The following is a 24,711-nucleotide window of genomic DNA, read 5'->3' on the forward strand; positions in this document are numbered from 1 at the left end:
TGCAAGGAATGAGTGTAAGGAGTACATGTATGTATGTCATATACCATCCGACCTTTCCCCCATTTTATATCTTCATTGGCCAATGTAAAGTTTTTTTTCACAGTTTGATGTTATTCTTTAAAAAGTTAATCATAGTTTTAACTATATTTGTTATGAATGATTGTAAGATGGACGTGTCTCTCTATCTGAGCACTTCTAACCTTGACCGTTTTGTTATTAATTATTGATGTTTAGCTTATGTGATACTTGTAGTAAGACCATATTATTGTAAACTTTTAACCCTTAATCAAGCATGGTCAGTACATCAGGCAAATAATTTCAGGGTATGCTAACTTAAGCTTGCCAGTTTTATTATGCTAGTATAAATTCCAATTTCTGGATTTGTCTACCTTACCAAATCTTATCAGGCCCTTTTGCATGGATATATGTAAACACGGTCCAATGGAAATGTTTATCTTTAGGTCGATCGTGCTCGTGCCACACACACATTTGAATCAATAACCTTGTAAAAAAATACTAAGGTTAAAAACTTAATTTTTCATGCGAGACTCAAAATTCACTAAATATCACTAAAGCATTACCCCTTAGTTCTACTGACCTGCTGACTCAAGGAGACCAGAACCCTTTTAGTGATTAAGCATGAACATACATTTATTGGTCATTCATCAATCTTTTTTGTAGCTCATCATCATGTGATATCGTGTAAGGATAAACTCATCCAATTAAAAAACGATGTAGTGGAGCTTCGAAAACAGTTGGGAGAATGTCTTTACACTGTGCAGTCGTTTTACAGCAACACCAACTGGGTCGAAATGTACGGTTCAGTACCTTATAAGGATTTTGGTAAGTGTTTGAAGAAAACAATTGAAAAAAAATTTAGGATTGACACCATACATTGTAAAACTCTCATACCACATTATACTCCAAAAGCATGCTAGCTATGATTTAATAAAAGGAATGAGTGTCGATCACACAGAAATTTAAAAAAGTCAAGTAATAAAATATATATTTCGATTTTGCTACTTTTATTGTCCCTACCAGAATGAAGCATTTAAAATTATTCTGAAGTATAAAAATGTTATGCATTCTTTTTTTTATTGGTTTGATGGTGCTCAATCGTCAGTTTTCTGCGTAATGTTTTGTTGAAGTTTTGTATCTGTTCCTTTTTTTTTCTTTAGCTTAAACAAATTTATTTGTCATCATTTTACACATACGTGTATATCATACAAAAAATATACCAGAATAATAGGATTTGGAAACAAGCTGTGCGCATATAATGTTAATCCGTTTCCTTCAAATACAAACTTTGATAAACGAAAACATAAATATAGTATGCAATTTTACATGACATGGAACAAAAATAAATGAGTAACCACATGACAAAGAAAGAAGAAAACACAAATATTTTGAAAATAGTGCAAATATTGAAAATACAACAAAAAAACTAAAAAACTAAAAACAAAAAAATACACTAAAATACTACAAAAAGCGATAGACCTTGTAATCCGATTACAAATAGGTTTGTGTTCAGTATGACTGGATAATTATTTTTTTCTTAAGCCAATCTTATTGTTAATCTTCCTGTGAATTTAGGTAAAACATGGAAGTAGATGATGTTTAAGTTAATAAGACATTTATATCTAGCGTACAATATATGTGTTTAGTGTATAGTTGTGGGTTTAAACCACAATTATTTAGTGTGACTTTAACATTGATACCTTCACAATATAAGATCAAGAACAGAAATAATTAACTAACTGAATTTGATGATGCAGCAAGCATTTCTTTCTACATATCAGTACATTGTATATCAGTTATGTGTTGTGTTAATAAACATTTGAAAATACAAAAGTGCAAATAATGCAAAACCTGTGTTAAGAAAGCTACCCTATGTTAAGACTAGAATTTTGACATGGCTCTTGGTGCGGGAATTTCTCGCTACATTGAAGACCTGTTGGTGACCTTCTGCTGTTGTTTTTTTTCAATGGTCGGGTTGTTGTCTCTTTGGCACATTCCCCATTTCCATTCTCAATTTTATTATATCAGCGAATGCATGTCATATTTGATTGTAATTGATTTGGTATAGTTTTTTAATGTTATTATTTTTTCTAAAAGCAAGTTCTCTCCAATGTAAATTTTTTGTATCTTTGTTATTTTACTTGCATAAATTGATTGTGAAAATTATTTACTGTTTAGACTTTCAGTATTTTGTGTCATCATGTACATGATGGATGTTTAATATATTTGTAATTTTGTTTGTAACAGATTGTCGTAATTTCCCATCTGACTGAGGAGAAGCTGATGAACTATTTGAATTATTTGCTTTTTAAAAAGACTCTTAAGAATCCTGCGCACTCCTTTTCTTTTCATGAGATCATTCATCATTATATCATCACAAGCAATTGATTATATATCTGTTTGTTATCAATTTCTGTACGAAGACTACCATGAGATTTCGTATGTAAATACGGTATATTCAGAGCATCATTCACTACATAATTAAAGTTCGTATTATAGCTTTTACAAATATTTACGTGTTCTAGATTGCTTCAAATTCTGCATTTTACCCAAAGCGCTTGCCTTTTCTACACACGTATGATCTGTTATCCTATTGTCTGAAATAGTGGGGTGCAAAATTATCTATTCAAACCTAGATACTACATATACCAAATGTTTAATTTATACGTATGTTGTCTTGCACAGGTATAAAAGGAAAGACACTCATGACAGTAGCTTCGCCAGATGAAGATACATGTAATGATGTTACAAATATAGAGTAAGTCCTTTTATATAAAGAGGATAAAGTAAAATGTAGACAAATCATGTTAGAGGGAGATGTAAAAGTTGCTTTGCTTATCGTTTTCATTGTTAAACGTTGTTAAACAAAAGTGTTAATCATTTACTTGCTTTAATAAAATTAGAATCACAGAAATACGTAGTTGTCCTTTTTGATTTACAAGAATCGGATGTCGGATTTAACCAGGATCTTTCATATCTTTTATTCATATATCAGTCCATATTACCGATGTAGTTAACGTTTTGTTTTAGTTCTGATTGTGGACAAAATATTAAAGTACGAAACAAGTTGACCAGTGGTTACCATCACGGAAGAGGAAATACAAAACCTACAAGTAAGATTAGTTCAAAACAGCATGATATATTATATTATATTCATCCTTTTCCATCATAAATTGAATAAATGTAGATATATACATCATACGATCGAAATATTAATTTGTCAACCAAATGAAGCATCTTTTAGACTTCATGATAGCAAATAGATTTGCAATAAGGGTATTTTCCCTATTTCTGAAACACAAATATGTATGTGATGTATATAAACACAGTTTTGTCTTTTTTCACACAATTATTGTCACATTCACCTATTATGTCTGTTTGGGACAACTGTTCAATTAATTTCAATATAACGGAAATAAAATCAAATGTCATACATGTCTCAGATTAAGCCACACATAAAACCATTTCTAACAAACCGTTTCTTTTCGGCAAATGCTTGTAACAAGTCAGGAATGTGTCAGGTTGTTTTCCATTTCTTCCGTCCGTTGGTTTATAACGTATGATTTTGTCTGTTTTATTGACTCCCTCTATTTGCATTTATCTTGGAGTTTAATATTTCTGTCATACTTTGGTTGCCTGAGCAAACAAATTAAAATAACATCAATATGTATGTTGAATCGACCATATGATATCTTATAGATTTAAAACGCGACTGTATCATCATTTTATAGAAACTCAAGGTGCACCCACTGGAAAATGTAGTCATGGTGGACCCGACGATGAGAGTCGTAAAATGGTAGCAAAATGTGGAATAAACAAAGAGACACCAACAGAAAGTTTATCTCCCCATTTTTATCTTCATGAACAGGCCTATTTAGCTGCTATTGCTGCCACAACAGACTTTCTCACTATGAACGGTATTTGAAAATTATTCAAACATTTGAAAGTTCGTGGCGGAATTATATTGTTTTTTTTAAGGTTTTCAAATCGGCAAATTGTAGATATTAGATAACACACGTTGACATATTTTTTTTTATCACTTTAGCTATATAGGATGTTTGCTCCTCATGGTTTTCAAACTTTTGCCAGATATTCGGAATCCCTCGGTTGTTTCAATGAAGTGTCATTAAAAATGAGCTCACTAACTGCTCCTTTTTTCATAATTTTATTACATATAGTTTAAAAAAAAAACATTTATGAAATCTTATAAAATCCTTGTTATTTGTTTAGAGGAAAAAGGCGCCAATGTTAAATATATGAAAAATCCGGAGTGAATCATTTACCGCCAAATTTTCAAAGGCTTACAATGTATATCCCCAGAACAACCGCACTGACGGATCGAAATAAACTGACAACATCATGGCTGAAAAGACCAAAAAAATCCAGATAAATAATAGTACACAAGGCACAACATCGAAAACTAAAGACTAAGCAACACGAACCCCACCAAAAATTGGGGGCAATCTCAGGTGCTCCGGAAGGGCTAGCAGATCCTGCTCCACATGTTGCCCTTTCGTGTTGATCATGTTATTACAAGCCCGGTTAAGAGCTAAAGTTATATTTGGTAGGTCACATTCGTGAAAAGGGAACGGGATTGTAGTCACGACATGATAAGGCAAATATCCCCATTTAGAAATATTTAAAAACATGTCACGCAATGCGCTCCTAGGAATATCAGCTGAATGCATCAAAACATGTTGATTAAAAGTTATGAATAGTGTTTGTTAATAAATCAAAAGTATAAATTTTATTATCAAAACAATAGAATGTAGATAAAATTCCAAAATGTCGAAATAATGAATTTCAAATTAGAAGTCCAAAATGACGTTAAAAGCAACTTTCAGCTTCCTCACAATAGGCGAAGAAAACCCAATCGATTAAAAATATCGGTATTATTAGAGTTATATTTTGAATAAATATGTATTTAACTTAATCAATAGCAAACAAATTAAACTATAAAATTCTGAAAACAAAATAAGTTCACCAAACGGAATAATAATTAATTAAAAATCAATTTTAAGAAGTTGATATCCAAGGTCGTCTGAAGCACACCAAAAGCTAGCACGTCACAAGATACTTGACAAAATGCTAGACGTCTGTAAACAAAAAATGGCAATGAAAAGAAACCTAACAATTTTTAATAACAAGCTGTCCTAACTAGAAAATCGTGCCGTAAGTCACATGTTTGTAGTAGCTGCAATCAAATTCAACATAACCAATTGTTTTCATTTACTACATGTACTATTTTGTGTGTGTTTATTCTCCATCGATATATGTAACACATATAATATGTATATATTATAGATACAGGTATTCTAAAAAAGCTTGGGAGTAAAACTTTCGACGAAATATTCAACATCAAAACAAGAGAGGATGTATCACTAGCGTTTGTTATAGATTTCTCAGGTTCCATGAAGGAAGAAATTGCTGCTGTTAGAGAAAAAATAATTCAACACGTGACTGCTACAATCGGTTCTGACAATGAACCAGCTGATTATGTTTTATCACTGTTTAGTGATCCAGGTTTGTAAATGAATATCGCAAGTTAAAAAAGTGATTCAAATTTATTCAAAATAGTCCTTATATTTTTTTGGTATGTGAATTAATTTGTTCCTTTATTATTAGTTATATAGAGTGTTAATGACCTAATTCGATATAAACAAGGTCATTTAATTAAGGCAGCAACCATTTGATTTTCTGGGGGGGGGGGGGGCTATGGATTTTTTTTCTGGACAAACTTTTTTTTTCGCCTTTGGCGAAAGACAATCTATCTTATTTTTTTATCCAAAAACTGGAAACAATCTTTTTTTCCCAAAAAAATCCATAGCCCCCCCCCCCCCCCCCCCCCCAGAAAATCAAATGGTTGCTTCCTAATTCGATATAAACAGGGTCATTAAACTAATTTATCGTACTGTCTATCTTAACATGTGGAGATAAATTCAGACTAATAGCCTTTTATCTCTTTGTGTTTAGAACCTAATTTCATTGGTCTTTACAAAAATAAAATTATAAACAACAACAACAGGAATGTGCTAGCCTTCATTGTGTTTTCTGCATTTATTGTCAATCGTTTACCATCAATTTCTTCATTTGTGATCTGTGTGCAAAGTTTTCTTCCATGTCATTTTTTGTCGAGCCTGCAACTTTTGTTGCAGAAAGCTTGACATAGGGATAGTGATCCGGCGGCGGCGGCGGCGGCGGCGGTGTTAGCTCACTTCTTTAAAGCTTTATATTTTAGAAGGTGAAATACCTGGATGCTTCATACTTTGTATATAGATGCCTCATGTTACGAAGTTTCCGTCACTCACATGTCCAATGTCCTTGACCTCATTTTCATGGTTCAGTGACCACTTGAAATAAAAAGTTCAGATTTTTTGTAATGTTGAATTCTCTCTTATTATAAGTAATAGGATAACTATATTTGGTATGTGTGTACCTTGCAAGGTCCTCATGCCCGTCAGACAGTTTTCACTTGACCTTGACCTCATTTCATGGCTCAGTGAACAAGGTTAAGTTTTGGTGGTCAAGTCCATATCTCAGATACTATAAGCAATAGGGCTAGTATATTCGGTGTATGGAAGGACTGTAAGATGTACATGTCCAACTGGCAGGTGTCATCTGACCTTGACCTCATTTTCATGGTTCAGTGGTTATAGTTAAGTTTTTATGTTTTGGTCTGTTTTTCTCATACTTTATGCAATAGGTCTACTATATTTCTTGTATGGAATGATTGTAAGGTGAAAATGTCAAGCGGACAGATGTCATCTGACCTTGACCTCATTTTCATGGTTCAGTGGTCAAAGTTAGGTTTTTGTCGAGCCTGCAACTTTTGTTGCAGAAAGCTCGACATAGGGATAGTGATCCGGCGGCGGCGGCGGCTACGGCGGCGGCGGCTACGGCGGCGGTGTTAGCTCACTTCTTAAAAGCTTTATATTTTAGAAGGTGGAAGACCTGGATGCTTCATACTTTGTATATAGATGCTTCATGTTACGAAGTTTCCGTCAGTCACATGTCCAATGTCCTTGACCTCATTTTCATGGTTCAGTGACCACTTGAAAAAAAAGTTCAATTTTTTTGTAATGTTGAATTCTCTCTTATTATAAGTAATAGGATAACTATATTTGATATGTGCGTACCTTGCAAGGTCCTCGTGTCTGTCAGACAGTTTTCACTTGACCTCGACCTCATTTCATGGATCAGTGAACAAGGTTAAGTTTTGGTGGTCAAGTCCATATCTCAGATACTATAAGCAATAGGGCTAGTATATTTGGTGTATGGAAGGACTGTAAGGTGTACATGTCCAACTGGCAGGTGTCATCTGACCTTGACCTCATTTTCATGGTTCAGTGGTTATAGTTAAATTTTTGTGTTTTGGTCTGTTTTTCTCATACCATATGCAATAGGTCTACTATATTTGTTGTATGGAGTGATTGTTAAGTGTACATGTCTAGCGGGCAGATGTCATGTGACCTTGACCTCATTTTCATGGTTCAGTGGTCAAAGTTAAGTTTTTGAGTTTTGGTCTTTTTATCTAATGCTATATGCCATAGGTCAACTATATTTGGTGTATGGAAATATTTTATGATCTTTATGTCACTCATGCATGTTTTATTTAACTGTGACCTCATTTTCACGGTTCATTGTACAGTGTTAAGTTTTTGTGTTTTGGTCTATTTTTCTTAAACTATAAGTAATGTGTCAACTATATATGTTGTATAGAAGCATTGTTAGCTGTACCTGTCTGCCTGGCATGGTTCATCTGACCTGGACCTCTTTTTCAAGGTTCATTGGTCTTTGTTTAGTTATCTTGGTTAATGTTATGTTTATGTGACAGTTGTAATAAAGCTTAGCTTTATACTTAGGACTATCAACATAATATCAATGATTAGTATAGAAGGCGAGACATTTCAGCGTGTGCACTCTTGTTCAGTTTTGGTCTTTTTATCTGATACTATACGCCATAGGTCAACTATATTTAGTGTATGGAAATATTTTATGATTTATATATTAGTCGCGCAGGTTTTATTTGACCTTGACCTCATTTTCACGGTTCATTGCTCAGTGTTAAGATTTTGTGTTTTGGTCTATTTATCTTAAACTATAAGTATTAGGTCAACTATATTTGTTTTATGGAAGCATCGTTAGCTGTACATGTCAGCCTGGCATGGTTCATCTGACCTTGACCTCATTTTCATGGTTCATTGGTCTTTGTTTAGTTATCTTGGTTAGTGGTACGTTTAAGTGACAGTTGTAATAAATCTTTATACTTAGGACTATCAACATAATATCAATGATTAGTAAAGAAGGCGAGACATTTCAGTGTGTGCACTCTTGTTTTATATAGTGGCGTAACACTGCTACTAACCTTTAATTTTAATAAAACACACAAACTAACCCAATAATAATTATACATGGTCTCTAGGAGATCGCGTTTCACCAATACTATTCCTAGAAATGTAGAGCAAGTATGATGAATATATTTATACATAGATTCTACCACATCATCGAGTGTAATACGATATTTATCCACTCGAGAAAGTTAACTTTTTAAATTTAAAACGTGCGCCTTACAGAGCGTTTTAAATATTCCAAATGTAACTGTGGAGAGTGGATAAATATCGTATTGCACGAGATATGTTGGTGGAATCTGTTTCTCTAAAGAGTTTTAGACGATTTGCAGAATATCTTAATCCTCCTTTTCGAACAACTCGCAAAAGATGTGTTCTTTCCATGCGGCATCATCATGCATTGTCGCTTTATATATAAAGCTACAATAGGAATTTCAGAGAAGAGAAAAGCAAGAAAATTTGACGTCATAATCAAATTTTAATCAATGAACAACTGAGATCAAACAAACCACACATTGATTAAATAAAAATAATCAACAAGTCAGGAAAAGGATAAATCGAGTAAGTATTAGAGAAATATACTTATATATGTTTGTTTATGATATTGGTGACAACTTGTGATTAAGTTTATTTGCTTTCTTAGTTACATTGAATAAAGCATTCGTCGAAAGAGATGGATACGAAATGATTAAGAGAATCAAAAACATCACAGTAGCTGGAGGTTATGACTGCCCCGAGTTTGCATCCGACGGCATAGCTAGAGGTAAATAAAGTAATAAGATACATTATACTTATCTATCTTTTATAGATAGAACACAAGGACAAAACATTCATAAACAGAAAAAAATCTGGTTTTTTTTGCAAATGATTTTGGAAAATACATTCTTGGGAATGTTACATGTGTATTAACTGGATGGTGTGATATTTTACTTGTAGGTACGGTTATTCCTTAAATATGGTAAATGCAATACATTGGCCACAAAATCAAATACTACAGATAAATTCAAATCATTAATACTTTTCTATGACAAATCTATAGTCGCCGTCACGTAAAATTGGCACCATGTTTTTTGTCAAAATTTTCTTAAATATCGACCGCGTTTACTAAAAATCATGTTTTTCAATTAGCGGAACTAAAATCCTGTCCAAATATCCACTACTGTCCTACCTTTTATTGTGTTTGCACTGTATAATCCTGACCTTCACATAATCCAAGATTAGTTTGTATGGTGGAATCCGACATTGTTATTACCGGAAGTGTTGTCGTGGAGTTCCACGTGCTCTCCATTTTCTTGTGTCTCTCGGAGCTTTTCGTCATCTTTACGTAAAAAGCGCGGGAAATTGTAGCATCATTGACAATGATATTACCGGAGAGTAACGAATGTTATGGAAAAAGGGATCCTCATAGAAACCAAGATGGCGGTTTTACAATGTAAATAATCTTGAAAAATGTGAAGGTCAGGATTATACAGTGCAAACACAATAAAAGGTAGGACAGTAGTGGATATTTGGTCAGGATTTTACTTCCGTTAAATGAAAAACATGATCTTTAGTAAACGCGGTCAATATTTAAGAAAATTTTGACAAAAAACATGGTGCCAATTTTACGTGACGGCGACTATAACCAAATAAATACCCGAATTTTTTTTTTATTATATTTTACTTGTAGTTTGTAAGAACTACTGAGGATGAGTTCCTATGCGAGAAAAAAAATAGATATTAATTATGATCACAAGAAGTTATTTATAGGAAAAATATGTGCATATAATTATTTTCACAGTTTTATTCTTTGTAGCCATCAGTATATCTCGAAACGGTTCTACAATATTTGTGTTTACTGACGCCGACGCAAAGGATGCACATAGACAACAAGAGTTAACAGATGCTGCAAAAACTAAACGTATTATTATAAGCCCATTTATTACGGGAACTTGTGCAAGGGGACGACGGGCGATTCATGGTAAGTAAGTAAAAGATACAAAGTCCTACCTTTGAAAATATCTAAAAAAATCTTTAATTCAACGAATACTGCAGTTATAAAAAATTAAATATCAGTCCCCTATTACTTATTTGCCGTATGCGTAAAATGAGATAAACCTAGGTATATCTGATATTAAACACCACTGGTTAAGGTACATTGTCGGTGATTCATTGAAGACATGAGACACTTACACTTTGGACGCATCCGGTGCAATTCCTTCAGTTTATATTCTGTATCTTGATTTGTCTTCGTAACCTTTAATGAGATATGCATATCGGTAAACTACTGTTGTCCTAATTTTAGTAACACGGCATATCTTAATTGTAACAATCAAAACCATCATACCTGTATAGGTATATAAGGGTGTGGGGCAAATAATAATTCGACTGACCATTACTATCACTGACCACAACCACGTACATCAGTCCGGGAATGATTTTGGATAAGCAAATTAAAATCGTTGGCTTCAAATCAAAACATGAAAGGGTTAATATGTTTCAAATCGTGAAGGGATAACCTATCAGCTGGATGTGTTCGTACCATTTGTGATGTATATATATGCAAGCCTTGTCTTTCATGAATACTAAGTTTGTGCTTAGTTCAAGAATTTATGTTATTCAAATGTTTTTTCGATTATAACTTTTAGATAACGCTGAAGATGTTTGCAATAAAAAGTAAAACAGCACAGAGTATTAAGACTATTTTTAACATTATGCTGATGGTGATAATTGTTATCCGAAATATTTGTTGATAATTATATTTATTTTAGTTTTCCTGTTTAAAATTTTAGTGTGTTGTTCACGTTTTAGACGTATAAAACTTACATATGTTGTACAATATCGTTATTTTAGATCGTGCGTGAGAAATACCGTTGTGATAATCTAGACATATTGTACTAAAAAAATGTAGATGTCTCAAAACATACATAACAAACCAAAATAAATCATTTAAATTATTTTTGATTGGCTAAAAAGAGTTAATCTTACTGTAGATAAGCAGGATATGTAACTGAAATTTATTAAATTGTTTTCAGGAATCATAATATGATCTATGTTTTGTGCATATACTAAGTAGTGTTGATCATACTCAAGTAATCATTCATTAGATATTTTGCTTTTTATTTATATTTGTCAACGCATGTTTGAATCGATTCTATTATATTTCATCCCAGTATTTTTCTTCATTATACATATAATTTGCCAACCTCAATTAATGGTCTTCTTTTTTATGGTCAGATGTAAAGAGAAAAGACACTGCGTCATTCTTTCAGCGTCTAGCTAAGGCAACAGGAGGAAAGGTCTATCGAACAACGAAAGAAGAAATAACTGCTGTATTGAATGATGTTATTGAGGTAACATTTAAAATCACTTAAAATAAAAATGGAGAAGTTTGAAGTCTTTTTTTTTTAAATATTTTAAATTTGACAATTTTATCGGAGAATCGTAATACTGTGTGTATTTTACTTCATATTATGAAATATAAGCCATAGCTTCAAAATGTTGGTATTCAGGTTGTGTAGATATATTCCTCACAAAAAATGAAAACTTGCTTTCTTCGTTTTGTAGTTATCATTGATAAAGTTCACACATTTATCGTCAAATTGCTACGGTAAAGTCAGCCTTTTTATAAATAAGGTCGTTAGTTTTCTCGTTTAAATTGTTTTACATTGTCATTTCGGGCCCTTTTTATAGCTGACTATGCGGTTTGAGCTTTACTCATTGTTGAAGGCCGTACGATGGCCTAAAGTTGTTAATTTCTGTGTCATTTTGGTCTCTTGTGGAGAGTTGTTTGATTGGCAATCATATCACATCTTCTTTTTTATCTTTACAATATTTTCGTCTCGTAATTCTGTGTTCAATAAGGCAACAGTGGTATACCGCTGTTCGAAACTCATAAATCGATAGAAAAAACAAATCCGGGTTACAAACTAAAACTGAGGGAAACGCATTAAATATAAGAGGAGAACTACGACACAAGATTAAAATATGACACACACAGAAAAGAACTAGGCATTATACAAAATCCAATGAGACTAAAAAATATAACATCAAAACTAAATACATGAAACAAATGACACAACAGAAACATAACGTTAGAATGTAACACACAAACAAATACGAACTATAATATAACAATGGCCATATTCAAATGTTTTGAAGTTGTTATTTATTCTAATTTTTGAATTTTATAAAACTGTGGCAAACCACTTTTACCTTTAATATTGAATGTATTCTATTTTCATATTGATAACAACAAAAAGTTAAATTACTTAAATACTTAACTCTGAGGAAAACTCAAAACGGAAAGTCCCTAATCGTGTGACAAAATCAAAAGCTCAATCACATCAAACATATGGATAACAACTGTCATAGTTCTGGCTTAGTACAGACATTTTCGTATGTAAATAAAAGTGGATTGAACCTGGGGCCGTGTCAACGAAGCTGTCCTAGGACTGGGACATGTCTTAGGATGGTCTTAGGACACGTCTTAGTCCTAAATCAGGTTAACGAAAGTCTCCTAAGATAAGATATGTCCTAAATTAGGTCCTAAAGTTAGGACATACAAATAGGTGTCTTAGGATAGTCCTAAAGGTTACAAATGTCCTAAAACGTAATAAAAACAGCAAATATGGCATTAACTCAATACTAAAAATACTAATACAATGTTAAACTATCAAACTGTTATAAGAATTAAATTAATAAAACAATTTATTTTTTTCAATTTTTGTTAAAGATTCAATTGTATTACATTAAATTATTTCGTGCTGCCTTTTTTGAAGCCTAAAAAATACTATCAGTAAAGCAACATTTTTGCGACTTACCAAAACGGTGCAATTAAAAATTTGAATATGGGAAAAAAATTACTTCTTTTTAACTAATCCTCATTTGATACATGTAATGAAATCGAGTGGACCTATGGACAAAACTAGTTTCCGTACTAAAACTGCAGCACGAATATCGTACTTAACAAAGTTTTGTGACTATATACTTTTGTTTTCGTATTAAAATCATTTATATCTTCCATCATATTTTTTAATAACGTATTTATTAGTATTACGTAAAATCTTTAACTTTTATTTTGCCTTAATTGTTTTCCATATAAAAGTCATCTTCTCTTTCTCTTTACATATACAAATATTAAAATACAATAAAATCTATGTCATAGAAATCTCTATAGATTTTTTTCAATTAAATATATATGTGTTAGGATGGTCCTAGGACCATCGTAGTTAGGACTGTCCTAAGACAGCTTTGTTTTACATCCTAAGACATGTCTCAGACACGTCCTAAGACCATCCTAAATAATGTCCTATGACCTATCTTAGGACATATCCTAGGATACTTTCATTGACACGGCCCCTGGTTGTATATCCAGCAAAACCACTCAGTTGTATGACAATTGCTATCAAATTCCATTGTATTGAAAAAGATTTGTAAACAAAACAAACAAATGACAGTATTGATACTCTTTAATGTGATATTTATACTTAAATTATTCCAACATGCTTGTGTATAACATGGCACTGAAATCTTCACTCTTACCAGAAAACTTTCCCAGTTGGTGGAGTTATAGTAGATGCATTTAACTGGTCACGGACATCAAGTAACAAGGTCATTTTTGCTGTTGATAGTTCAATAACAGTCCTTAAAATTGCTGTGTGCTGTCCAGGTGCAGACAGTGGAGTAGATTTGTTTTACCCAAATGGTAATTTATGAGATTGAATATTTAAAGTATCCTCAAATTAGATTTGTACAATCATCTATAGCAGGATTCATACAGATTCTTTCCAAAACAAAACGAAAATGCATGTTGTAAAGGATTTTAGTTTCTTTGCAGATTTATTGATGATATACTGCGAGTTGATAGTTCTCATGTCAGTGAGTGCTTGCATCTCATATATTCCAATGAACTTAAGGTTTAAGATATCCGCTTTACTGGTACTTATATTCAAGCAAGCAAAACAAAAATATAAAACAAAACAAACATAGCAGTCTTTTTTGTTAGAATTAATAAATATTCCTTATAATACATAAGATCTAAAATAATAATATATAAATGTTTACAGGAACAAGAGAAACATTTGCAAGTAGAATATCACGAAAGCTGTTCACTACAAGGCACGAAGTAATAATGTCTCTGCAAGTATGTACTTTCTCATTTTCTATAAAGAGGGACAAAAGATACCAGAGGGACATTCAAACTCATATATTGAAAATAAACTGACTACACCATAGCTAAAAAAGAAAAAGACAAAAAGACAAAAAATAGTACACAATTCAAAACCTAGAAAACTAAAAACCAGGGGTGATCTCAGGTGCTTCGGAAGGGTTAGCAGATCCTGCTCCGCATGTGGCACCCGTCGTGTATGTCATGTAATAACAAACCCGGTAATTGTCTAATTTGGTATGTCATAAAACCAGTAATTTAATTTTTGTTACATAAATGTTTAATAAAAAAGACTATGGTTGGAAAACTAGCTATATATCAAACATACTGGTTTTGACAACTCGATACAGTTTTCTTTACACTCTGACTTTTTAATTTAAAGCAGACGCCTTTATTTTAGAAAGCAGAGAGCGCAAGGTAAAAGACTGATATCCATTAAGTACTTCACAAATATATTCATTCATAAATTTTGCAATATAACAGAAGTACGGATGAAAATTTCCACAAGAACATGTAATTGCAAAGTTTATGATATCGATATAGTAATGCTTATTATCATATACTTAGACTAAATAACATATGATTTTTACTGTATGATAATAGCATTAAATTAACGTAAATTCCATATTGTTTTGAATTGGCGCTTAGCGGGCTGATATGAAAAGTTTATCACATGCCTTTCCGTAACGTTATCGCATGGCATTCCGGTGATACTCGGCAAATTCCGGAAAATACACCTCAATGCTACGTTTTCCGTGAAAAACATTACAAAGTAGTGTACAAAGCAATTATTTGGATACTTGAAAGTATATTGTGTAAAATAATAAAAAAAACCACAAACAAATTATTAAATAAATGCATTTTTTAAAAGTTTCAAGCATAATTTAGAAAGTTACTTTAAAAAAAGTTGAACTTTCCAAACAGTGTTCATTATGTATATTGTTGAATTATTTTTTTGTAATTTCGTCCATACTAAAATGTTTTTCCTCTCTGAAGAGGCATATTATAGAAAGATTTCATATCGAATGTACTAAATTTGGGGTCCGACGTCCATGAACTTTTCACTCTTTGAACTTCTATTTGGGAACCACGTAAAAGGATCAATATATGAATCTGTTATCTTTCTCCATTGTTGAAGCATATGATAAAAAGATCATAACATGTCATTTTTCATATCGCATGTATTATTAGCCCTTGGTTAATATCAGCCCTTGAGCCATGCGGCTCTTGGGCTGATATTGAACCTAGGGCTGATAATACATGCAATATGAAAAATGTCATGTAATAATCTGATAGTATAACAAATATACTGAACTGATAACCAGATAAAGACGCCACTAAACGATTAATTTGGCATTATTAAGCTTTGGTCCGTTAGAAGGAAACCTTCAATTGTTTTATTAATACTGCTAGATCTTTTCTATAGTTGATAATAAATGTTGATCTCTCATCATGTGACTTCAAACATGATGTAATTGTAAATTTACATACATTTACCTTGAAAGTAAGTAAAATTTCTATATGGTATGGTCACACATTCCAACAGTATAGAAGTTTTCTGATGGAAATTCAAATATCACAAGCAAAGCAACATATATTTGCAAAACAGTCATGGTAGAACGTTTGTTAAAATAGCATAGTACTAGGGATATAATAGAGAATTAAAATTATACCGTTAGGTGTCGTAACACAAAATGTGAGTGTGTATAACCCATTTTCCTTAGTTATTGTCAATGCTTAAGTATTATCGAATGATAAGGAATAAAACTGTCTAATGTCTTAGGATATTTCTGCTGCAAAAAAAAATGCAAATTGTCAAATTAATATACTGTAAGAAAGTACTGTAAAGACCCCAATCTTTTCTAAATTAGGCAGGATTCCTAATCCTCATTATGCCCCGCCTAGAGGCATTATATTTTACGGTCTGTGTGTCCGTTCGTCCGTCCGTTGTCCGTTTGTCTTTTCAATTTCAGGTTAAAACAAACAGTCAAGGTTCAGGTTAATGTTTTTCCAAAGTAGTTTTTAATAAAGTTGAAGTGCAATCAACTTAAAACTTGATACACATGTTCCCTATTACTAAGTGACAACATTCTGCAATTTAATTTTCAAAGTCCCTGTATCGATCGCTTTCCAATTTCTTTAACTACACGACAAAGCATGATATAACGTTTCCTAAGTTTCAGTAACAAAGGAAATAATTTATTGTACCATAATTTGTTAGATATTCACATGTATGATAACCAAAAAATATTAAAACTGCATCTGAATATTATCCTAAGAATTTATATGGCTGTGATGAAGTCAAAAGAAGAACCCACAAATGAATTTCAGCAAAATAAAACAGATTGGAGTTTTTGATATAACTTCAACGTCTTTCTTATTCAACACACAAATTCACATGCAATATAATAATTCGATACTTACAATTTTACGCTACATTGACATTTCATTCAAAACTGATTTTTCAAAACAAATATAGTGGGGTCAATACTGGTTTGAACGAGGAGGATAAGACTAAGCAAAATTGTCACTGGTTTATTATGTTATTCGGTTATATTTTTTTTTATTTTGCTGTTATAACTCGTTTTACATTCTGTTGAAATAAACAGAACCTGCTTAATCAAAAACAGTGGTAAAAGAGTCCGCACTAGAATACTCAGATTTCTGATTGAAGTTATTATGATGGTTTCTATGAAATTTTGAGATAGCATATAGGAATACTTGTTTTGATTCATGATATACCACCCGTAGTCATCTGTATATCATATGCTCTTTTTTCCTTACTTGGAGTAGGGGAGATATATAGTTATCAAAAGTACCAGGATTATAATTTTATACGCCAGACGCGCGTTTAGATAACTCGCGTAGTTAACTACTCACGTTGGTAATCCCAAATTCCGCTAGAGGCGTGCAATAACGTACACTTCGCCTTAATACTAAAATTTCATTTATGTTCTTATGTTGATTGGTATCTTCTGTCTCTGTCAATTATATGATAATTTACTCAATAACTACTCAACGCAATTTCTATCGATTGTACAATCAGAAATTAAGTAAAGATAGGTATGAACTATTCATAATTAAGACATTTATATTAAGACACTCCACTCCTGCAAACCCACCCTATAGTCAAATACCAATACATGAAGATAACTGGTTGGTTATAATATATTACAACTGTAAGTTAAAGTACGTTTACAATACTTAAAACGATTATAGTTATTGCAGTTTGGATGAAAGGTGGAAATTTGCTGACGAAAATAAAGTGTCCGTGCATTGGTTAAGATAATTTGTGTATTATCATGGGTTGCATTTTAAACCGAGTTCAATACATTATTTGATATCTCTGATATTTGATTATTTTCAGCGACCGACCCCAGGCAGATATAGTCTACAGAGAAAGTCATCGAGTAACTGGTCAGGGTCGGTAAATATAACAGCACAAAGTCTAGTTAAACAAGAAACAGAAATACTTGAAAATACTGGTGCCTTACCTACCCTTAAAGGAAGTCCTATTGCAGGTAAATCTATTCAACATTTAATATTCATTTTTTGTCTGTTAAAATATTTATTATTATTTCTATGTGTAATCTAACTGTATGCAAACTGTTTTTATTTAGATCACAAACTTCTTAATAATGATTTCATCATTATCGTATACATTTTCTATTTACTATTATTCGTTGGTGTGTATTATTAGTTACATAGTGTGCTAGTGACTACTACGATATAAATGCGGTCAGTAAATTCCAGATGAAGTGAAAGCGAAGCTCGAATCCCCATATGGATTTTACTGACCCCATATATACCGTATTACATCACTAGCACACTATATAACGATTTTGTCTTACCGAATATCTTAACATGTGACATTTAGACTAGTGACCTATCAAACAGAGTAAGTGTAATACCTTTATAGCATTAAGAAAACTTGTTCCATTGATTATACAAAAACATATGCCAACAATAACCACTTGTTAGCTTTAAATGTGTTTTATGAATTTATTTCAATCTTCATCATCAATTTCTTCGGCTGTTGAAACTTTTAAGATTTTTTTTCTCAGAATCGTTTTGTTTTATAAAGGGATGAAACTACTAACCGTGTATTGAAATACGCCCCGCCGCCCTATTAACCTAATATGGAATATACACGGTCTCCACGCAGATACTTTTAACCAATTATATTCCTAGAAATGTATAGGAGGTAAGATAAAATAATATAAGCGGAAAGTTAAAACTAGGAAGATAGATATTTATGTAATACGTAGATCGTCATTAAAAAATCAAAGAAATCAAGTTTGGAAAATGGTAATAACATTATTGTTTCCTTGATGTAAAGGCACATTATCAGAATATATTTTTGATACAGTTATCACTTTTTCTTTGATTTGTAGGAAAGAACTATACATTTTATGTTAACATATATAACCTTGGAGAAAACGGGACTTGTAATGACCTTATTCTTACTGATATGTTGGGCAATGAATTGTTTAATGTTCATACTATTCAAACAACAAATTTTATGACAGTAAGATGTGCCGCCATATTCATTACTCCAAACCAGGTATATACAAATAAGTAGAAAGTTTTTATTTTGTAATGAACTGATCTTAAAATGGCTGAAAACTAACTAATTAAGTCATTTGTAGATTGCAGTGGATACTTAAAGGCTGTAATATTTGTTTTTCGTCTATTTTTTGTCATATATCTGGCCGTTGTTTTGTGTTGAGAGATACTACATCCCGTCGTCGTCGTCGTCGGCGGTGTCGTCTTCAAATATTCACTCTGTGGTAATATGTTTGAAATACTAATAATTTTCTTAAACTATTGGATTTGTACCAAACATGGACATAAGCTTGCTTATGATCATACAAAAGTATCCCGACGTAAATTTTGTAGGAAAAAAACTGTTTATCCGTATTTAATTATAAATGGACTTTGTTTTTCCTCCTGTGAACATTGCTTACAGTCTGCAGTTAAGGTTTTTAAAACATTAATTAGATTTGTAAAACATCCTGGATTTTTACCAGATGCTTCTTACAATTAAAACATACTATGTAGAGGGGACATTTTAATATGTTTCCCCATAGACAACAGCAAAAGTAGGCAAAACACTCGGTTCCTCGGCGTAGAGGTTTAAACGTATTCGGATGTGTCTATTTTTGGGTTTCAAATGTCTGGTTATGTAAATGTATTTAAGTTGTTTCCTGTAATTAGTTAATACTTCAGCTTTATCATGTACATCTTTTGTATATTCATTTTATTAAATTTACTGTTTGCAAAAGTATAAATTACTCTAAATTATAGGGATTTTCTGGTAACTTAACAGAAAACCCTTGCCGTTTTTGGCACAACCTTTTTGATCTTTTGGTCCTCGATGCTGTTCAACTTCGTACTCGTTTCGGCTTTCAAACTTTTGTATCTGTGCGTCACACATAGGTCTTGTGTGGACAAAATACACTTATGGCGTATTAAAATTTTGAACTTGTTGCCTTTTGTTGGCTGTTGTTCGTGTGATTCTTTGTCAATTGTGTTCTCCAATTTATTTATATTGTAGTCCTGTGTTGTCATTTTGATGTTATATTTCACATGGCCATAAAAGTGCGAGGTTTGGCATGCCACAAAACCAGGTTCAACCCACCATTTTTTCCTTTAAAAATGCCCTGTACCAAGTCAGGAATATGGTCATTGTTATATTATAGTTCGTTTCTGTGTGTATTACATTATAACGTTGTGTCGTTTGTTTTCTCTTATTTTTGAGTGTAAATTCACATTGCGATAAGACGTGTCACGGTACTTGTCTATCCCAAATTCATGTATTTGGTTTTGATGTTATATATATATGTTATATTTGTTATTCTCGTGGGATTTTGTCTATGTGTGTTACATTTTAGTGTTATGTCGTTGTTCTCCTCTTATATTTAATGCGTTTCCCTCGGTTTTAGTTTGTTATCCCGATTTTGTTTTTTGTCCATGGATTTATGAGTTTTGAACAGCGGTATACTACTGTTGCCTTTATTTTCCGCCGACACCTTAGGATTTTTTGTTTGTTTGAATGGTTTCACATTTTGTTCATTGTACGACCTTTTGATTCTTAAATCCGCGCATTTTGTTGTGATTAAGATTATAACACAATGTTGACTGCTGTACCCTAATTATTGACATCTTTACCTTCAATTCTATTTGTGTTGTTCGCACATCGTTGTCAACATAATATAATTTGATGGGACTATCATAAAAGTTAGAGGTTTAGCTAGCTATAAAACCAGGTTTAATCCATCAAAAGAAAATGCCTGTACCAAGTCAGGAATATGAAAGTTGTTATTTATTCGTTTGATGTGTTTAAGATTTTAATTTTTCCATTTGATTACTGACTTTCCGTTTTGAATTTAGCTCGGAATTAAGTACTATTGTGATTTTTACTTTATTTTGGACATTGGTAGAAATTTGTTATATGACAATCAAACCATTTCTACTGATTTATTATACAGATATATCAAGCAGTTCCGATCACAGACGAAGCATGGTCAGTTTACGCTATATGCACAGGGTTACATGAATGTTTTTTTTTACCGTTGATATGCAATTGAACATCCCTCCCGAAGAGAATTAAGATTTCAAAACGTTTTCGATATAGAATTTAAAAATATGAATGTATGCGACGAATATCTAAATGCAAACATAACATGGATGCAGCATGAAATTGATAAAAAGGCGAGCCAGATGAACCAAAAAGTGAACATTTTATATCAACAGATCAAAACTGTGCATTCAGAGGCATATTCAAAATATATGGTCGGAAATTATTTATTTGATTGGTCTTTGGTGTTTGACGCCACTCTCAGCGCAATTGACTTTTATCAGGATCGACATATTTCACCATGTCATGTTCTATTCGAAATTTAAAATGATAAGGCATAACATTTGGAAACGTTTAACAACTTGATGTCGCTCGATATTAATATTTTAATTCCTAGCCATAACAGTAAGCAGAGAGCATGCAACGAGAAAAGTTTCGTTTAAATGGAAATGGATCTTTACATATATCAATAGACACGATCAAATCATATGTTTATTTCACCGGAAAACATGTGAATTGTAGCATATTGTCATACTGTAAGCCTGTTATGACACCTATCATGTTGCCCAAAAAAGACATAGACTGATGCTCCTTTTTGTATCTTATTTCACATGTATGTGTGTTTTCAGTAACTGTGCGTATTGATATATAATTTTCGTTGTAGTTTTTCCAGTTAAAGTTAAACGGGACTGACAACAATGGATTGGAATTTACAAGAAAAAATGCCCTTGTATTTAAACCAACTAACGTCAAGTTTAGAATTGTGTCTCCTGAAAGTGAGTAATACGATTTTTTTGTTGTAGATATAAAAAAATGATTTCAATAGTGAAACCGAAAAAGATATAAACTGAACTAGTCTGCATGCCTAAATATTTTTACAAACTGTCGTATATAAATAATTTAAAAAAAGCATCTTTTTTTTTTATTTTTGAGATATGACTATGAGTTTCCTTTCAGTATCATCTGCATCTCTTTCATGAACATGTTTCTTAAGATTTATCATAAAACCGCAAATAGACATTCCCATAATCACTAAAAGGTTTCGGGAAAATATATTGTTTATATGCGCACTTAGTGATAACGATTAATATAAAAGCAGAGGACTCGAGAATAAAAGTAGAAATCTAAAATATGACACGTGTAAATGGCCTAGAAACCAAATAAACTCATCATAGATACCAGGATTAAATTATGTATTTACGCCAGACGCGGGTTTCGTCTACAATACTCACCAGTGACGCTCGAATCCAAAAAAGTTTAAAAGACCAAATAAAGTACGATTGAAATAGTATAGATTTCAACTATGGCGACGCTGTTTCAATCTTATTTATGAAAAAATAACAGAATAAATAACGGTGTCGATTTACATGTCAGAGTGTTGAAGTACACGATCATTTATTAGATGATTTTATGTATATCTACCACATATTAAGGTAAAGATTAATGTCATGTACTTTTTCATTTTTTTATGATTTGGTGTAAGACTGTCGATAATCTCTATTTTAATCATCGACAAATGAAAATGAAATAGTAATCATTTATAACGAATATACTGAGTGATAAATCGCAAATAATTATACAATTGAATAAGGGATGGCATGTATGTAAAATTAAGACAAATACGCAAAATAAAAAAACCTATAACTCAGAAAACTTTACGATAAAAACCTAGATCCCCATAAAAACTCGTGAATGAATTCGCGTGTTATGTTAAGGTTACCAAATATAGTTAGGCATCTGACATACATAGACGAATTCATAATAAGTAAATACACTCATCATTAAGATACCAGGATTGAAATTTCATATTAACGCCAGACGCGCGTTTCGTATACAAAAGACTCATCATTGACGCTTGAATAACGTAAGTGATAAATCTTAAGCTACGAAGGAAAGGGACAACTAATATAAGTGTGAGGTGGACACCCCTTACATGTTTAACCCTGCCACATTTTGTATATGCATATTCCATTTCAGTAGTCTGTAATTCAGTGGTTGTCGTTTGTTGCTGTGTTACATAATTTTTTCCGTTTAATTTTTGTACATAAATATAGACCGTTGGTCCTCGTTCGAATTGTTTTACATTCCTCTTGTACAGCTGACCATGCAGCATAAACTTTTTTTTTGCTTATATTGAAGGCGGTGCGGTGACCTAAAGTTATTGATTGATGTGTAATTTTGGACTCATGTGAAAATTGGTCCAATTGACGATCATACCTCATCTTTTTCATATTGTATCTTGAAGAATCTGCGAGTAAGCTATTTTGTAAAATTTAAATGACTTATTTCGGCATCCGTTAAACGTTTAGTATTGGTGACTTCAATATTACCATAAACCTTCTCCGTGTATTCTATCTTCATGTAAAAGCTATTAATATAAAAGTTGTATACACCATAGAAGACGCAAGTCGAATGGTTATTACATTAACATTGTAAACCAATTTGATTTATCTTGGTGTTAATACAATTAAGAGTGATTCTACCTTAAAAACATACAATTTGCATCATCTTGTTTATATATCAACACAGGTGCAGTTATCGGAAAAAAAATGTTAGTATATTATGAAGTTGAGAATACAGGTACAATAAATGAAACATATGAAGTAGCAATAACAGACGACGACTCTGCTGCAGTATTACCAAAAAGAAGACAGCATACAGTTTTGGCGGGTGATATAAGTAATGGATCATTTACATTGAAGCCTACCTCTTCATCTGTTATCTTGTAAGTGTACTCGTAGTTTATATACTATTTTTTGTTGTTTTATGAAGAGATATTGTCTCATTGTAAGCATTTGAAAATTCTTTCTAGAAATTCAATTGGAAAGCTTCGTTCACACAAAAGTTGACAAAATGTTATCTAGAATGTAGTTGTATAATGAATTTACGTCAAGGTGGTAACCTCTTAACTGTTTCATACGATGTTTTAGTTTTAATGTATTTTTATGTAGAATAGTAAAGAATATTATTCAAAGCTGATATGGTGAGGGGAATACTCCTCCTGACTGAAAGGAGTGTTTTGAAATCATACTAGATTCTTTTATTCTTTTATACTCATGATTTTGTTTTCAAATTACATAATAATAGATTTAGTTCGATGTTACTAGACCAAACAAAATCATAAGTATAAGATCAAGAGGGATAAGATGATAAAATATAAATGCATTGAGAAAAATAACATCGGAAAAGTTGTACTTAATATGACTGAGTTTATATAGATATATCTCTTTTGGCCAAATGAGGTAAAAATGATAATCTATGAGTCATTATATTACCTTTAACCGTTTGCTTGAATGCCAAATTTAAGCGCTATCACCCCAAGAGCTTCTTGAACCTTGAGCGTCCATTTATTTCCCTGTCGTTAAACATCAGAACTTTTTCTGTAAAGTTAATTTTTTTAATAAGAAATTCAAAAGGCACTTTATGCAATTTGTATTTTGCTTATCAGATGAATTCTCTGATCTCATGTACACCACGACAAAAAAAAAAAAGACGGATAAAAATTAATCGACAGTTTAATGCATGGAATTAGCTTAACCTTTAGTTTATTACCAAACAGTTGTATTTGAAATAAAATAATGCCAGCACATTTGTTCAAACCACTTGTAAATGTACGT

General features: G+C 32.1%; 1 protein-coding gene across 1 annotated transcript in view; it reads left to right on the plus strand.

Moving 5' to 3' along the window:
• Positions 1-24,711, plus strand: part of LOC143085246 (uncharacterized) — a 31,431-nt gene that overhangs the window by 1,832 nt on the left and 4,888 nt on the right. Inside the window, exons 3-16 of the mRNA XM_076261487.1 lie at positions 682-843; positions 2,704-2,776; positions 3,049-3,131; positions 3,750-3,935; positions 5,323-5,541; positions 9,010-9,129; positions 10,162-10,326; positions 11,583-11,698; positions 13,893-14,052; positions 14,414-14,490; positions 17,882-18,035; positions 18,909-19,078; positions 21,759-21,870; positions 23,624-23,819. Coding sequence (XP_076117602.1) covers positions 682-843; positions 2,704-2,776; positions 3,049-3,131; positions 3,750-3,935; positions 5,323-5,541; positions 9,010-9,129; positions 10,162-10,326; positions 11,583-11,698; positions 13,893-14,052; positions 14,414-14,490; positions 17,882-18,035; positions 18,909-19,078; positions 21,759-21,870; positions 23,624-23,819 — 1,993 coding nt within the window. The remainder of the gene's footprint in view (positions 1-681; positions 844-2,703; positions 2,777-3,048; positions 3,132-3,749; positions 3,936-5,322; positions 5,542-9,009; positions 9,130-10,161; positions 10,327-11,582; positions 11,699-13,892; positions 14,053-14,413; positions 14,491-17,881; positions 18,036-18,908; positions 19,079-21,758; positions 21,871-23,623; positions 23,820-24,711) is intronic.

The sequence above is a fragment of the Mytilus galloprovincialis genome, chromosome 8, assembly GCF_965363235.1.
Source record: "Mytilus galloprovincialis chromosome 8, xbMytGall1.hap1.1, whole genome shotgun sequence".
Lineage (NCBI taxonomy): Eukaryota > Metazoa > Mollusca > Bivalvia > Mytilida > Mytilidae > Mytilus > Mytilus galloprovincialis.